This window comes from Carettochelys insculpta, chromosome 18 (genome assembly GCF_033958435.1).
Source record: "Carettochelys insculpta isolate YL-2023 chromosome 18, ASM3395843v1, whole genome shotgun sequence".
In the NCBI taxonomy this organism is placed as follows: domain Eukaryota; kingdom Metazoa; phylum Chordata; order Testudines; family Carettochelyidae; genus Carettochelys; species Carettochelys insculpta.
This window is the reverse complement of record NC_134154.1, coordinates 11,346,963-11,362,914: the sequence shown is the minus strand read 5'-3', so window position 1 is coordinate 11,362,914 and position 15,952 is coordinate 11,346,963. Positions and strand designations below refer to the sequence as shown.

General features: G+C 49.0%; 1 protein-coding gene and 1 long non-coding RNA gene across 2 annotated transcripts in view; one reads left to right on the top strand and one right to left on the bottom strand.

Moving 5' to 3' along the window:
* PPIL2 (peptidylprolyl isomerase like 2) overlaps nt 1-7,009 on the top strand; it is a 181,595-nt gene extending 174,586 nt beyond the window's left edge. The window contains exon 19 of the mRNA XM_075012264.1: nt 6,711-7,009. Coding sequence (XP_074868365.1) covers nt 6,711-6,764 — 54 coding nt within the window. The 3' untranslated portion in view covers nt 6,765-7,009. The remainder of the gene's footprint in view (nt 1-6,710) is intronic.
* Nucleotides 6,079-15,584, bottom strand: LOC142022437 (uncharacterized). Its single transcript, XR_012647963.1, has 4 exons — nt 15,448-15,584; nt 10,377-10,572; nt 9,048-9,170; nt 6,079-6,122 (listed from the first exon to the last, which is right to left on the bottom strand). It is a non-coding gene; the product is annotated as an uncharacterized LOC142022437 (long non-coding RNA).
* Nucleotides 15,585-15,952: the final 368 nt, after the last annotated feature.

The window sequence follows — 15,952 nt, the reverse complement described above, 5'->3', positions numbered from 1 at the left end:
CCTCTGTTGACTTACACTAAACAACTGAAAGCCCCTTTCAAGCCCCAGTGTGAACAAAATTACTTCACATTCACATTAGTTCAACTGTCCAGAGCAGAGCGGGGCCTGAGTGGTGTTCCCAGCCAATATCTGTTCTGTGGCTGAACATTCATTTCAGGAACAACAAGAAGACCTGCTTCGTCAGATGCAAAAGCCATCACTGCAGTTAAGACAAATTGAATGCTTAGCTCCTCTCTCCCAAATCAGGACGAATAAATGGACTCCTGGGACCAAGTGATCCTCCTCCCCCAAAAGGTGACACGTGCTGAGACTCCAGGTGGAGGTGAGGAGGAGGAGGAGAACTTTGTGTTACCACCTTCTGGACTACAACTGCTTGGTGATTAAGCAGAAGCAGTCATGCTGCAGCATGGGCAGGCCCACATCTTGTGCAGTGATAATTTCACTCTGAAAATGACCAAGCTAAACACTTCACTAAAGCCATTCAGAGCACAAAGCCCAGTCCAGCCCTTCCCCACCGTACTCTGTCCTCTGGACAGGGCTCTAGGCACTTCCTCCTCTAACATTGTGCTGCTCCTGAGCTTTGGACAAAGGAGATAGTTAAGCTGCTGCCTATCCTGTTTTTCCCAGGATCACACTCCCGTCAGTTACTGCATACACGTGTGGCGGGAGGCGGGGTGGCCTTTGCTGCAGATCAGGAACAGAAACCATTGAGTCTGGCCATTGGAAGAGGGAGAAGTGACTGAAGTGTGTCTCAAATTCAGTGTTTTAACAAACAGTCCGGTAGCACCCTGAAGATTCAGAATTTTATTTGTTAGGTAATGAGCTTTCATGGGTAAGATCCACTTCATCAGATTTGAGGAAATCAAAGTAAATAACTAAATTTGTTAGCCTTTAAGGTGCTAAAGCATTGCTGGCTTCTGTGAAGCTACAGACTAACACAGCTTCCCCTCTGAGTCAATGTTTTCATGTAAGCAGAGCCTCCCTGCAGCACAAATCAGGGTGGGGGATGGGCATTGAAAACAGTTCCCAGCCCGAGATAGTAGCACTTTTCAGCATCTCAGTATCTTTGGCTGCATGTTTCTCTGATGGTAGCATGGAACTACGGTGGTCAAAGTGGATGTGTTTTTGAAAGGTGATGCATTTATTCTTCTGTGTGTCCTTCCTTCCTGCCTCCCTACCAGCTTTTCACGGGGAATTGCTAACTCTTGCAATCAATACAAAGCCACCGTCCCCCTTATCAGCCCTTCCTCACACACATACACATCCCACCTATTCCTTGTTGATGATCCCACAGCTTCTTACCCTTGGCACAGAGCAGCTCTCTCTTCGAAGCCATGACTGCCGTGTGAGCGGACCAGCAGGGCCCACACAAAAACTTCAGAGGAGCAGCAGCCAGATGTTTTCACCTGTTCTGTTGCAGCAGCAGCAGCAGCTTTCATCTGCTTCGCCTCCTCCAGCCTGTGCCTCCTGCTGCATACCTCTCCCAGACAGAGCCTGAGCCAAGCTGCCATGGTCTCCATCATAGGACCAGGAGAAGCACTTTGGCTCAGGTCACCCTTTGCTCTCACAAGCACCTTAAAGAAACCTGCAGGATCGCTCAGCTGCTGGCAGAACAATTCAACAAGACAGCCGCATGCACTCTGCAGGGAAGTAGCCAGCATGCTTCTAAACCCCCTCCTAGTGCCTGTGAAAAATGGGAGGCGGTGTTAGGTTGTGTGAGCCCTGCCAGTGTGCTTCCAGCATCAACCTGCCAGGAAGAGAGGGCACATACACCTAAAGGCTACTGGGGTTATTCTGCCACCCTTCCCATTAGCTCTGCCCCCACACTCGCATCCCATCCCCATGATGGTTCTCTTGTCAGTGGCACCAGCTTGCCCTACATGCATATCCCATGTTAGTTGTATGTGCTAAGTAATAGGGACTGGGCTGAGCACACTAACCTCATGTCACTTGTGACACTGAGAGGGGAGATTGCTGGTCATGAGAGACTTCTACAAGAATGCTCTGTGCTACTTTTTTTTTCCTGTTTGTGACCTGGAACAGGTAATAGGCAGAAGCCTTGTAACAGCTCCAAGATTAGCGGCTGCAGGGACCTACATAAGGATCTCCATCCCTGGGCTTTGCTGTGGGTTTCCTTGGAAAACCAATGGTCAGCAGCTATAAAACCCCTAACCCACAGCTTTTTAAATAATTGATTCTCCAGCCCCAGTTGGCCTGCTCCCTGCATGGTACTGGCAAGCTCCAGCCTTCGGGTTTTAAATGAAGCTCAATTCCCCCTGCAATGGCTTACCTGTTTGTGTGGCAGGTTGGCTGAAGACAGAGGCAGGAGTGAGTTAAGTGTTAAGTGTTTTGCCCTTTGCCAGCAGGAAAGCGGCTTCTTCCACCTGCCGTTCCCCTCCTCTGCAGACAGGCATGCTCCCCAGGGAGCCTACTGGAGTAAGGTGGTAAATTATGCTGCTAGCAAAATGACTGAGAGGAGCTGGTGTGAATTAATGCAGTTTTTTCTGCCTTTAGGATTGCAGACTTAAGGACAGCATGGTAGAGGTTGGAGCTAGAAATGTTAATGGCAGCTGCAGCTGGCTTGGTTCTGTATAGATTTACCTAGCGGAAAGAACTCTCTTTGGTTTAAGGGGGCAGCACTTCAGTTCAATGTTTCCTAGTTCAGTATTTCCATGACACTGGACTGGGACAAAAACGACTAAAGCCCTGTGCCTTTGCTTGGTGTATGGCACACAGAGGCATAGGTATGGCAGATGGGTGAGGCATCTGCCCTTCCCCTTAGTTCCACTTTGCACTTCCCTGAAAGACACTTTCCTTTACAATGGGCTGGGTCAGATTACCACGTAGGGCCAGACTGTTGGGCACAAATATTTATACCTCAGCAGGACAGCAAATGCACTTTTGATTTCTATGGGTTTTTTCCCAGAACGTCTTTCCTACGGGTTACTGTGCAGAAACAACTGATCCTTGTCCTACGCTGCCAGCCATTTTAAAGCTGTAGTATCCTTTTCTTCCAACAGATCAGTAACCTTAGCTCCTGCTTACTTTTTAATATTTCTGCAGGTAGCAGAGTCTCTCAAGCTTCTGTCAATGTCGTGGAGGTGATGTTTACACTCATGAATCCTCAGGGAATCACTAGATTAGAACCTCCTTCCCATCCTTTGTATTTATTCATAACCAGGGTGAAAGTAACACGTTTCTTACAGGCAGTGTACAGTACTCTCACCATCTGTCCCTCCTCCCTCTTGTGGGAGGCTGCTGCGATAAAACAGTGCCCGTAAGAAGCGTAAGTGTTGGGTGGAGTGCCGGATGTTCAGGGCAGGGGGATGGGGTGTTGGGGGCCGGTGTCAGGGCGTTGCAGGGTGGGGCACTGTTCCCTGTAAGATTTTTCATCCATGAGTGGAGCAAGTTTTGTCTTGTGCACCAGTACTGAAGTCACAAGTGCTTGTTCAGATGTGTGCCACCATGGCACCGCACTCGTCAGTTACCAGTGGAGGTATTTTTAAAGCAGGGGTGCATGTGTGCACACCACAGCGAAGGGGGTTGCCCCCTCCACACACACACACACCCAGAGGGAAGGGGGAAGCCCAGCCCCCCCCCCGCCCCCCACACCTCCAGAGGCAAAGGGGGAGACCAGTCACACACACGGCAGTGGGAGTCAAGAGGGACATTGCCCATCCTGGCCCCAGCTAGTTCTTCCAGGGCAGCTGGGGTCTCCTGGCCCATTTGAACTGCCACACAGAGCAATTCCCAGGGGCTGGAGTGGCAGGGCCGGAGGGCTGCCTGCCCTCAGCCACGCCCTTTCTGTGGCCCTGGAGCCGGTCCTACTCCTCAGCACCACGCCCCCCTGCCATGAAAACCTGAAGTGACACCCCAGCCTATAGAGAGTGTTAGTGTAGTCTGTGCCTCCCCCTCTACACTTTATAGGGACCTTTGCTATCGCTACTGTGAAAACCAGATTCACCAGTGCTCCGACTGTCCAGTCACCTGCTGCTGGTTACATCATTCCCTTAGCAAACTCCCTTGCTAATTCTGCCAGTAGAGCACCTCCCCTGTGACTACGTCACAAGCCCACTCAGCTCTCCCTGCACGACAGGGCCATCATCCGTGTTCTCTTGAATTGAACAGGCAACGACCTATATTTAAAAACACAGTCTCACAGGTGAATCCAGCCTCTTTCTGTAGTGATAAAATCCCATTGGACGCAGCACTGTCTGCTGTGGCGTCTTAGTTTGCATGTAATTTACATATCATTCAGTTCCCTGCTGTTTAGCAAATTGCAGCTCAGGAGAATGGGAGCAGAGAGTTATGTCTCATTTTTCAAGTGCTGTTTAGGATTGACAATTGCAGCAGAATTATCTCAGGCCAAGCAGCTCTCCTCCATGTCAGAGATGTGCCTAGAACTTTGTACTGTAGATTGCTTATCTTCATTCTTATCTATTGCATATTTGAGCTTCTCTGTTTGTTCAAGAGCCCCTCCTAAACCGTAAGAGCTAGGACAGCCACATTGTGTACAGCTGCCTCTTATTGTAGCTTAAAGCAAGGTAAAGGGTTGGTTGTGTTAGGGAAATGGGATGTACCTAGAATGGGATTGCTTGTCATAAAACAGTACAGAAAAGAGACAATCACCAGGCAGGTGAAAGGGGCTGCCTGGTGGCATATACTCCCCACCACCCTCCTGATTTGTGCAGGGACATTGCTGGCTGGTCCCCTTCACCAGGGAGGGAGGGGAAAGTAAATAGTTTGCTGTACTCCTCACCCTGGCTGGGGAGCACAGATGAACCTGGACCTGCTCTAGCTGGGGACATTCATCCCTCCTCCAGCTGTGCTTCTCATGTTGCCCCAAGCTGCTGTGGTGAGGGTGGGGTGGGGTATCCCTCTGTCCCAGGGGCAGACTGCGTACTGAACCTCCCGGCCCCATCCCAGAGCAATGAGCGAAATGGAACATGGACATTTTAATTTTATTTTCCAGTGCATTGAGGACCTGAGCAATGCTGGGTAAGCTCCTAGTCCCCGATAATTGCGACATTCAGAGCAGCCTAGGTTCCAAAGTGGCCATGTTTCAGATAAATTGTCATAATGTTTTTTGAACCGGAGCTCTCAATCTACTGTCACATGACAACATGAGACTGACCTACACCTACAGGCAAGTGCTGTGTGTCAATCCAGAGCCTAAGCGCCTCGTTCAAGGACAGTAAAGCAGGGGCCGGGGTGGAACTCAGAGCCAGGTCAGCCAGAGGAATGGTTGGAGCTGGATCCTAAACCTGCCTCAAGGTCAATCTTTAATCCAAGTGTATCTCTGGTACAGACCAAACAAATGAACTAATGCAACAATTTAATTAGGGTCCTTGTGCCAAGCACTTTACCAGCCATTCAGAAAACACTACAGGTTACGCTTCCCAAAGCCGGGGCACTCTGGTCTGGCAACATTCATGGTCAGACAGGTCCATGGATGTTCCTGGGCTGGGAAGCTAGTGGTAGCGGGCACGGGGCTGGGAGCCCTGCCAGGGAGGAGCTCAGTGATGGGCTGATGGGGCTTGTCCTCATGGCGCCAGGACCAGAGCCAGGGCTGAGACTGGCAGCAGCTTTTCTGGCAGCCCAGTCAGAGCCAGCGTTCACAGAGCCAGTGTTGGCATCCATTGGATCGTTGTCCAGGGCCGTGGTCAGTGTCTGTCTGGCAGCCAACATCCAGGGCCAAGGCCAGCAATAGCCCTGCTGGGGCTGGTGACAGCCTGGACTGGGCCCACCAGCCCAGCTGAGCTGGCAGTAAGGGGGCTGCTGGGGCTGGAGGTTGGGGAGGGCCAGAGGCAGGGTGTCCAGGAGAGGGCAGAAGTGGAGCTGGCAGTAGGGAGGGGTGACAACACATTCCCTCGTGTGGGACTGGTCAGGTCTCAAGCGCGCCAGCCTGGGGATGTCCAGCCTGTACCACCAAATTGGCTGTCAGGCTAGACCTGTAAGAACATGAAAGCTGTCTAACCCTCCTGGTATCTTCCTTGTTAACGTGTGTCGAGAGAGGATCAGAGATTCCCACCTGCGTCCGAGCTACCAAAGGTTGCAAAGCTGCATCCGTTTTGCCTGTCCCATCCCTGGTATCTTCCAGCTCTTGTTGTCTTACGCAGTGGCTGTGAGACAGTGAGTCACAATTTATTCAAATACAAATTCACACTCAGTAAAGAAAAAGTTGAAAGTAGGCAAATGAATTACTTTGTGGAGCATTTGTGTGGCCCAAAGAGAAGGACCAGTGGTACTGCCAGGTGGGTCCTGTCAGCGGGGAGGACTGTCCCATCTCTGTTAATGGTGTGATTTGCAGGGGGTACTGAGCAAAATCTGCTCGCAGGGAAGTCAGTAGGAGCTGCAATCACTGCAAGTCAAGCTGGCCCAGCCTAATTCACAGCCAGCCTGTGCAGGTTGGACCCAGCTGAAATCACCCACCACTGGGAAATCTGTTACAAAACAACATTGCTGGGAAACACCCCCAGGCTGTCTGGAATAAAAGACACTAACAGGAAACCTCACCTCGGGAAGCAGGTTTAAAAAATAATTACAAAACATACAGGTTCAACTTTTTTCCTGTGGGGAGACAAATAAACTGTAAATACTGCCAGCACCAGGAAGGAGAGTCCGACACCGTCCCTGGGCAACGCGGGGTTACAGCATATGGCTAGAGGCCAGGGGAATTTCTCATTTCCTTTCTTTCTTTATCTTGACAGTCTGGGGGATTAACCACCCTGTGTTGTGACTGCAAGGAAGAGCCTGGAAGCTGAGATTTGTATCTGCAGCAGCTTGGACCTTCCCTCCCAAAAGAAAACCATCACTAGCAGGAAAAAAAAAAAGTCACCCCTTAAACAAACCTGCAGGCCCTGCACACTACGGCAGATTGCAGGCTGCTTTCTGCTCTGCTGTGACCACATGGCAGCGCCAAGGTTCCCCTCTAATCTTTTCCATCTGTGTGCAGAATAAATTTCTTAAATGCACAAAAAGCTTGTGTGAATGTGCACCACCAAGAGAAACACAAACCTGCTTGTAGGCACTCTGCTAATCATCTGGGCAGCACTGGTATTTCTCCTGAGTGGCCACATGCGTGCCTAGCTTACAGGGAACACTAGCGAGCTCTCTAGTGCTGTATCTTGCTTCTCACCCCAGGAGCTCGTGACCCAAAACGCTTTGGATCTTTCAAGATGATTAAACCCGCTGTAAATCTCCCTCTTTATAACCCCTCTCCAGGCACTTGTTCCTCTTTCCTCCTATGCGGAAGTCTCAGTTGCTTAGTGCTGCTGCTGCAGTGGCAATGGGAGGGGGTGATGGAGACCGTATACCTAAGAAAGGGAAACCCAAATAATATGTTTTTGAGTTCAGTGTAGAACTGGGATGGCGAAAGTGCAGCACCAGGGGTACTGAAGCTACCTGTGTCATAAGCGGTTCCTACCTCCTGTCTAGCTGCAGGATGAGAACAACGCTGGTCAGCTGCAGGCTTGTGTTGCTGGTGAAATTAGATGATGCACGCAAACTACAGAACAGGGCTGTGAGAATTGAGAATGTGTATCGATTAGGCGCAAGCTGCCCACCGCATCCTCTGGGTCAAACTTTGGAAGGGGAGAGGGGCTGAAATGTAGAGATGTATACAGCCAAGTCAGATCTAGAGCCCCTACCATACAGGGAACTCGTGATACAACCCACCTGGGGCACTTACTGCAATTGAGATCGTTCTTGGGGTTAAGGTAATAGGTCAGCACTCCCTTCCTGGCTCTGCAATTGACATAAGATGGCACTATGGGCTCATTTCTCAGGCCTCTCTGTAAGATGGGGACAAGGATACGTTCCCTCTGTGCACAGGGTGTTTAGAGCACTGATACATTAGTGTTTAAATGCTATGAGAACTGCTGTTGGAACCAGCTATAGCGAGGCAAGTGATGTATTTTGACTGAGTATATGAGTGGCTCTTGGGGGGGTTAAGGTCCACCATTGTTCAGAGAAGTGTCCAGTCTCCTGTTCAACCCTTGGCCTGGCCAGACTGGTGGACCCCACATTTTAGCAAAGATGTGGTAAAATTGGAAAGGGTCCAGAGAACAGCAACTAAAATGATTAAAGGTCTAGAAAATATGACCTGTGAGAGATGATTAAAAGAACTGTGTTTGTTTAGTTTGGAAAAGAGAAGGCTGAGAGGGGACATTATAGCAGCTTTCAAGTACCTAAAAGGGTGTTAGGAGGAGGAGGGAGAAAAATGATTTTCCTTAGCCCCTGAGGATAGGACAAGAGGCAATGGGCTTAAATTGGAGCAAGGGAGGTTTAGGTTGGACATCAGGAAAAATTTCTTAACTGTCATGGTGGTTAATTACTGGAATAAATTGCTGTAGAATCGCCATCACTGGAGATACTTAAGAACAGGTTTGATCCTGCTGTGAGCGTAGGGGACTGGACTTGATGACCTCTCGAGGTCCCTTCCAGTTCTAGTGTTTTGTGAGTTGGTCCAAGCAGACAGAGGAAGTGCGGCAGGAAGCACAGCTCTCAGCTGCTTGTCAGGTTTGCGGCTGGGGTTGGCAGCTGCTGGCGGTGAAGTGGCTGCAGGCCCTTTTCAGCGATTGCATAAAGAGAGGGGGGAGGGATGATTTATGAGTAGGGGCGCCCACTGCAGTCTGCACAGGAAGAGGCGAGAAAGTTCAGCTTGTCTCCAGCCGAGTGTTTCATCAGACCCGCATTCAAGCAATATCCTGTGAGTTGAGCAAGGAGTCTGAGCTCTCTGCACCTTTTCATCGGCCCACACTCCTGGGGATGTGGCAGCCACTTGGACATCCAGCTGTGTCTAACTGCTGCATCAGGGAAAGATCAGGATTGAACCAAGGAACTAATGCTAGGGAAAGTGGCTATCGCTAAACACAAAGAAGGCCTGTCCTAATGCAGTAGTGTAGTTCGAGGCTTAAGTGTTCCCCAGTCAGGAAATACAGAGGAAGGTGAAAGGGCTGTGTTAGCTCTGTTCTCACCATGCAATTACATCACAGCAGAGTCTGTTAGATTAGCCTCTGGGTTTCAGTCTGCACACTTGTACTTACAGCCCTTATTTGGGTTACACAGGCAAGTGCTGGCGGTGAGGGAATGCTGGGTATATGGCAGCATGTGCAACTTCACTTCTGCTTCCTTGAGCATCCAGCCTCTGCACCAAGTGAGGTCGGGGCCTGTGGAAAAAATAGGGTGGGAGTCACAGAATAAAAGACTGTATCATAATGCACAGGCATAAAGGGGCTAAATTACAGTTGTGTGGGCAAGTCTGAGTTTAGCATTTCTTCACTTCCCTGCACTTTGCATCCTGAGCAAGTGATTTGGCAGAGGATCTTGTGTGTGATTTCCCACAATTATTCTTAAGTGGCAAAAAAATATAAAAACATTCCCATGTAACATCCTTCTCCCTCTCCACCAGTCATGGGCTACCTCTACACTACAGCGATCTGTCAACAGGAGTTGCTGTCAGAAGAGATCTTCCGGCACAACTTCTGTCAACGGATCATATCCACACAAAAGCGTATTGAAAGAGCAATCCACTCTGTTAACAGAGAGCGGCCAACCTGCCGGCCACTGTCTCTACAGAAAGGCCAAGCAGGAGCGCAGCAAACAGGGCTTCCCAATGAACCAGAAGCCCCATCTGTCGGCAGAGGCCCCCAGATTGTCTGCATGGCTATTTTGTTGACAGAAACTGCGAACAAAGGCGCTATTCTTCATCCTGGAGAAACACAACGCTGTGAGTGGAAGTGCCGAGTTTTGTCGACAGACTATCGGCAGAAAGCATTTTTAGTGTAGATGCTCCTCGAGTTGTGTCAGCAAAACTCTCTAGTGTAAATGTAGCCAGGGACTGGCAGGGGAGTGTGATCTTGCTAGCAATTGAGCTACAGGGCTAACAGCTATCTGGCACCAGGTGAAGGCAGTTGTCCCAGTGCGGAGGAGAGCCTTGTGCTGGGTCCATCAGGAGGAAGATGAATTTCGTGACTCTCTTACTCTGTCTTTCCACTTGGGAAGGGGGGAAATCTTGCCTCATGTGATACCTCAAAGCACTGGCAGATTAAGAACAGGTGGGGTCCTGGGGTAACACAGTCACAAGGGGCCCCCCAGTATATTAAAATATCTGTGTAATGTCATCATTTATGCTTTAAATCAGTTCATGCTTATTATAACCCATGATGCAGAATAAAAGTACACAACTTTAAAATGAGACTGACACAACACTACACATTTCTTTTCTTCCATTAAAGCAAATTGTTTTAACAAAATGGTGTTATGGAGCCTTGGGGCCCCTCAGACCTGTGGGCCCTGGGGCAACTAGCCCTTTTGCCCTTATGTTAATCCACCATGGCCTCGAAGGGAGAGATGCTGGGACACTGGAGCCATACCTGTGAGCTGGGTCTAGATGGTGCAATCCAGAGGCAAGGGTGAGCCCGGCTGCTCCCAGGCGTACCTGCTGTGGGGGCTGGTGGGGATGCCACAGTGTGGGCCTGGGGTTTAGAAGAATGTCCATATTACTTGGGCAGGTGCCAACATTTTCCTGAGGAACACCAGCCAGAGAAGCGGGATGGGCAACTTTTCTCTCTTGGGTCAGCCGGAAAGGAGTTTCAAGAGAGGAAGAAAAGACATTTCTGTCAGCCCAGGGTGAATTTCATGCATCTGCTGCCACAAATGGAAGTTTTAGAAATGAAAAACAAAACAAAAACAACAAACCTGGACAGCCCTGTCACCTTTGGAATGATACATGTAAGACATCACTAATATTGGAGTTGCTACCAGCTTCTCCCCATATTTTTTGTACCACCTTCTTAAGCTGAGATCCCATAACTAAGGTCTGTGCTGTAATCCATCCATGAAAGGCTGAGTTAAGCCTATGAATGGGCATCTACCTGCTTCTGTGGTCCCTCTGTGCTGTTGTGGCAGCATATGAACCCCAGATTGGCTGGGGAGAATATCTGTAAGCTGGGGACCAAGTAAGGCCCACGCAGCAAGGGCTGGTGTAGGTGGCTTGTGAGACCAGGGCCATAACAGACACTGGTTCTGGGCAGCATTGCCAGCCATAGACAACTTGGCCCCTGGAACCACCTGGAATCACAGTGAAAAAGAGGTGACTTACAAATGCCATTTCCTTCTCCCTCTTCATGCTGAATTTGGTGCATGCCAAAATCCCTCTCAGACATTCATTTTTCCTGGCTCTGTATGTATGTTTGAAAAAGATTAGATTTTTATCTCTCAGGCTGTGTCTACACTAGCATTCCTCTTTCAAAAGAGGTGTGCAAGTGAGGACAATTGAAAATGCAAATGAGGCCTGGATTTACATAACTGGCACCTCATTTGCATGATCTTTTGAAAGAAGAAGAACACTGTAGACATGGCTCTTTCGAAGATAAACCCTGTTTTCGAGAGAACCCTTATTCCTATTTTTTTAATAAAAAATAGGGTTTATTTTCAAAAGAGTTGCATCTACACTGCTTCTCTTCTTTCAAAAGAAGCTCCTTTGAAGAATATGCAAATGAGGTGCCAGATATGTAAATATGTGCCTCATTTGCCTTTTCAATTTCCCTCATTTGCATGCCTCTTTCGAAAGAGGAATGCTAGTGTAGAAGTAGCCTAAGTGTCAGAAAAAATGTCATTTCACAAACATGCACTGAGGAAAAAATATTTCCATCAATAATAAAAATGTACAGCTAGGCAAAGTAAGAAAAACGCTGCTGGAGAGTTTGGTTTAGGGATGCTTACTTTATATGCTTTGACATGTGATATTGACGATAGGAGTTTTAATGCTTATAAGGCTTTCACGCTTTCAATTGCAATAATTTGTGACTCCCTCCTATTATTTTTGCAAGTGAACATTTAAATAGATACAAATATGAAAACAGGCTTAAAAATAAAATGTAAATATCTGCCAAGCCTACTTCCTGGCACCTAATTGTACAACCTTAACATTGTATTGTCCTTGTCTGGGTTTTTAACAGGAAGATAAGAATCAGAGTTCCCAGATTTACCAGTTGGCCAAAAGTCAGCTAGAACTAGCTACAATTACTGTTCAAGGTGCAACGAAGCCTGCTTGGTACAAGCCTTGGTTTATGCAAGTAGCAACCTCACTGTACCTTTTCCAAAGTTGCACCTAGCGGAGTGTAAATAGGCACGTTTCCTAGGCGCTCTGCTCTCTGATAAGCTCCAGCACTTGTCCTAGCTTTGGAGTTAACAAACCCTTGCAACATGACTGCACAGCCAGTGTCACATAAGCCCCTATGTGCATATGGGCACCACATCACACACAGTCTGAGGGCATGTCGCCATGTCTCACCCCCGTGGCTGAAGGGTTGTTGCACATGGAAATCTCAAGCCAGGAAGGTGAAACGTTCTGAAAGGCAGAAGCACGTGAAGACAGGAAATACGGACGGAACCTGTTTTGCAGCCTGTACCATAGCAGCTGCATCTACCATAAGTAGTGTTGTGTGCCCTCAACTAGTATTTTCCACCCAGTGTCCTCCAGACTTAGGAAGGGCAATTACCTCTCTTCCTGTTTGCGGCTGAGTGAAGGCATGGGGCAGTGATTTGCCTAATGGCACATGGCAAATATGGAAGAGAAACCAGGACTTCTGGAGCTTTCCTGGGTCCACTGAATCCTGCTTCCTGTTAGGAAGAGCCCTCAGACTGCACTGGAGAGAAAAAGGGGCTGCATAAGCAATGGTCCCTAAAGCTATAGAAATGGGAAATGACTGGGACAAGCAACCCTTCCATATGTGCTAGAGATCATTAATAGTGCAGAAGTCACACCCAAATTGGATCTTCATGTAAATTGACCTATGAATTGCTTCATCAATGGGAGAAGGCAGTGCTCCCCCAGGACCTGGATGGCTCCCCGGGCCCTCCAGCCATTGATCATGTCCATTGTATTATCTCTTGCCGTCTTTACAGCAGCTCTTCCTAGGAAGAACTCTGGTGCCAAGGATTCTGGGAAGGAACTAAGCCCACCATGTATGAGACACCCTGCTGGGAGCTGTTTGCCCTCACTGGGCCCAGCCCCACATCTACACTTCAGGTTGCCATTGCAGACAGGAGCAAAGTGCCCTAAATGCTGTAGCATTAACCTGGCCAGGGTGGGTTTTGTCTATGATGGATGCTGCCTTGGCAAAGGGCAGGGATCCTAGACCTGCTTTGCTGAGTGGTAATCCCACAGGATGCTTCCAGGGCCCATCCAGCCGAGAACAGCTCAACAGGGGAAGGCTGCATCAGGCTGAAAATGTTTAAATGCTGGTTGAAAAGTATCTGCCCTGGACACCACGGGTGTTTTTGTCTGAGACTCCCAGTCTGGCCCCTCCCCACACAACCAGCACCTCTGGCAGGCCAAGGCCACGGGAGATGACTTGAAAAGCACAGAAGGGTCAGAGCTGTTTCCCACCCTCCCCAGAAAAGTGATTTCAGCCCTGACAAAGACTGCCCTTGTCCCACTCCTTTGCCCTTAGTGCCATTTCCTCAGGTGCAGGACTAATTGCAAGGAGATCAGTGAATGACGTTTGACAACTGATTTCTGTTGCTAAGTTTGGCCAAGTGGCTGTGACCCCAAGGAGCCTGGAAGTGGAGGGGATAGCAGGAGGGAGCGAATGAAGGAGGACTCAAGTTGTACCTTCTTCCCTTGCCTCTGCCTGACATACCAGCCTCACCTCTTCTCTTTGCGTCTGATTAATCCACACAGACTGTGACCTTTTATTTTTAACTCATTGCAACACTGATGCCTAGAGCCTTCCTGCCCACAGGCTAGAAACAACCTGTTCTGTTCAGCTAAGCTCTGGTGCAACAATGAGGGAAGAGAGAGAGAGGGAGGGAGCTCCTCAGAGGTACAAAGCCCCACTCTGGTTTTCCTTTGATGTTCCTTTGAAGTGTCACAAGAACAAAACAGACTGTGAAGATCTTCAAAAAGTGATTAGGCTACAAAGTGGCAAATGAAATTTAATGGTGGTAAAATGTGAAGTAATGCACATTGGAAAAAAAAGTAATCCCAACTACACATACAAAATTATGGGGACTGATTTCGCTATAACCACTCAAGAGAAGATCTTGGAGTCATTGTGGATATTTCTCTGAGGCCATCCACTCAGTGTGCTACAGCAGTCAAAAAAGCAAACAGAATGCTAAAAATCATTTAAAAAGGGACAGGGAATAAGGCAGAAAATATCTTATTGCCTCTATATAAATCCACGGTACACTCACATCTGGAATCCCGTGTAGAGAAGAGGTCGCCTCATCTCAAAAAAAAGATATATTGGTGCTGGAAAAGGTTCAGAAAAAGGCAACAAAAATGATGAGATGTTTGGAACAGGTGCCATATGAAGAGAGATTAAGAAGACTGGGACTTTTCAGTTTAGGAAAGAGGAGACTAAGGGGGATATGGAGATGAAGAGGTCTATAAAATCATGACAAGTAAGGAAAAGTTATTTACTTGTTCCCATAACATAAGAACTAGGGGTCGCCAAATGGATTAATGGGCAGCAGCTTTAAAACAAACAAAAGGAAGTTTTTCTTCATGCAGCACAGAGTAGGCCTGTGGAACTCCTTGCCCGAGGATGTTGTGAAGGCCAGGACTTTAACAGGGATCAAAAAAGAGCTAGATAAATTCACAGAGGGTAGCTCCATCAATGGCTATTAGCCAGGATGGGTAGCAATGGTGCCCCTGGCCTCTCTGTGTTAGAGGCTGGATATGGATGGCAAGAAAGGGATCACTTGATGATTGCCTGTTCTGTTTCTTCCCTCTGAGGCCTCAAGCATTGGCGTCTGTTGGAAGACGGGATACTGAGCTAGGTGGACCTTTGTTCTCACTGAGTATGGCCCTTCTTATTCCAACTGTGTGTTGTCCGTCCTACCCCCACCTCCTCCCACCATCCCCAGCCCTCTGGCACTGCCAAGTCAGGCTGGGTAGCTGTCTGCCTGCCGTCCCGCACTGCAGTGCTGCAGCTGCAGTTAGATGAGACAGGACCTGTGGAAATCTGTACAGCCTGTGAAAGCGCTGCCCAAGCCTGGGCTGTGTCGCCACCCTTGTGAGTCAGCTCTGTGGTGGGGCCCCAAAGAGCAGCCAGTCCACTGTACCGCCTCATGTGTCAGCCACACTGAGAGGTTCAGGACTCCCTGGGCTTTGTGGGGAGATAATGCTGCCTGTTCAGCTTCGGCTCCTTCCCTTTCTCCAGGCTCGTTTGGAATCAAAGTCACCAAAGATGAGCCACCACCTTGGACCATCTCCTATTCAGCCACCTAGAGTCCGCGGGGAAACCTGCTCATGAATCCAGGGCCCCATATGAGCCAATGATCAGTGACAGACTCTTTAATCAGCCCCTGGCACCAGGCTGTCTTAAATCCACAACTGTCTGGCTGGCTTGGCCCAGAGCCTCACCTGCCACCTCTTGCTGCCTATCTTAATACAGCCCCGCCCATCCCCGAGCTGCCTAATGCAAGGCTCACCACAAAGGGTTCATTAGCTTCTCTGCCCTCCACGCTGTCAGGCTGATGGCCTCATAATATGAGCCGTTGTTGTCCTCTGGTTTGGACTCAGATTCCTGTTCAGCTCTGTGTGCGGCTCTTAATCAATCCCAGCTCTGACTCACCCTCCACTGAGCTCAGAAGCGGCTGCCTTGGTGACTTCATCCTCTTGAAATAGAAAGCTGGGAAGGGAACAGTCTCCCCCTCTGCTTTATACCCATATAAACACACACACAGATCCCAGCCCCCGTTGCCAGGGGACCGTCAGAGCCGAACGCAAGTAACTGAGCTTTTGTCTCGCTCTCCCCGGAGACACGCGAGTGACGGCAGCACACATTTAAAAGTTTAACACCAAAAAACCCTGTGAACGTTTCTGCTGCCCAGCCTGATGGAAAGGGGGTGATTCTGCGACAGGCGCAGGCCGGCTTTTCTCTTGGCCTGCTGAAGTGCGTGGGTAGAGGACAGGAAATGTGCCCCCCGCCCTTCC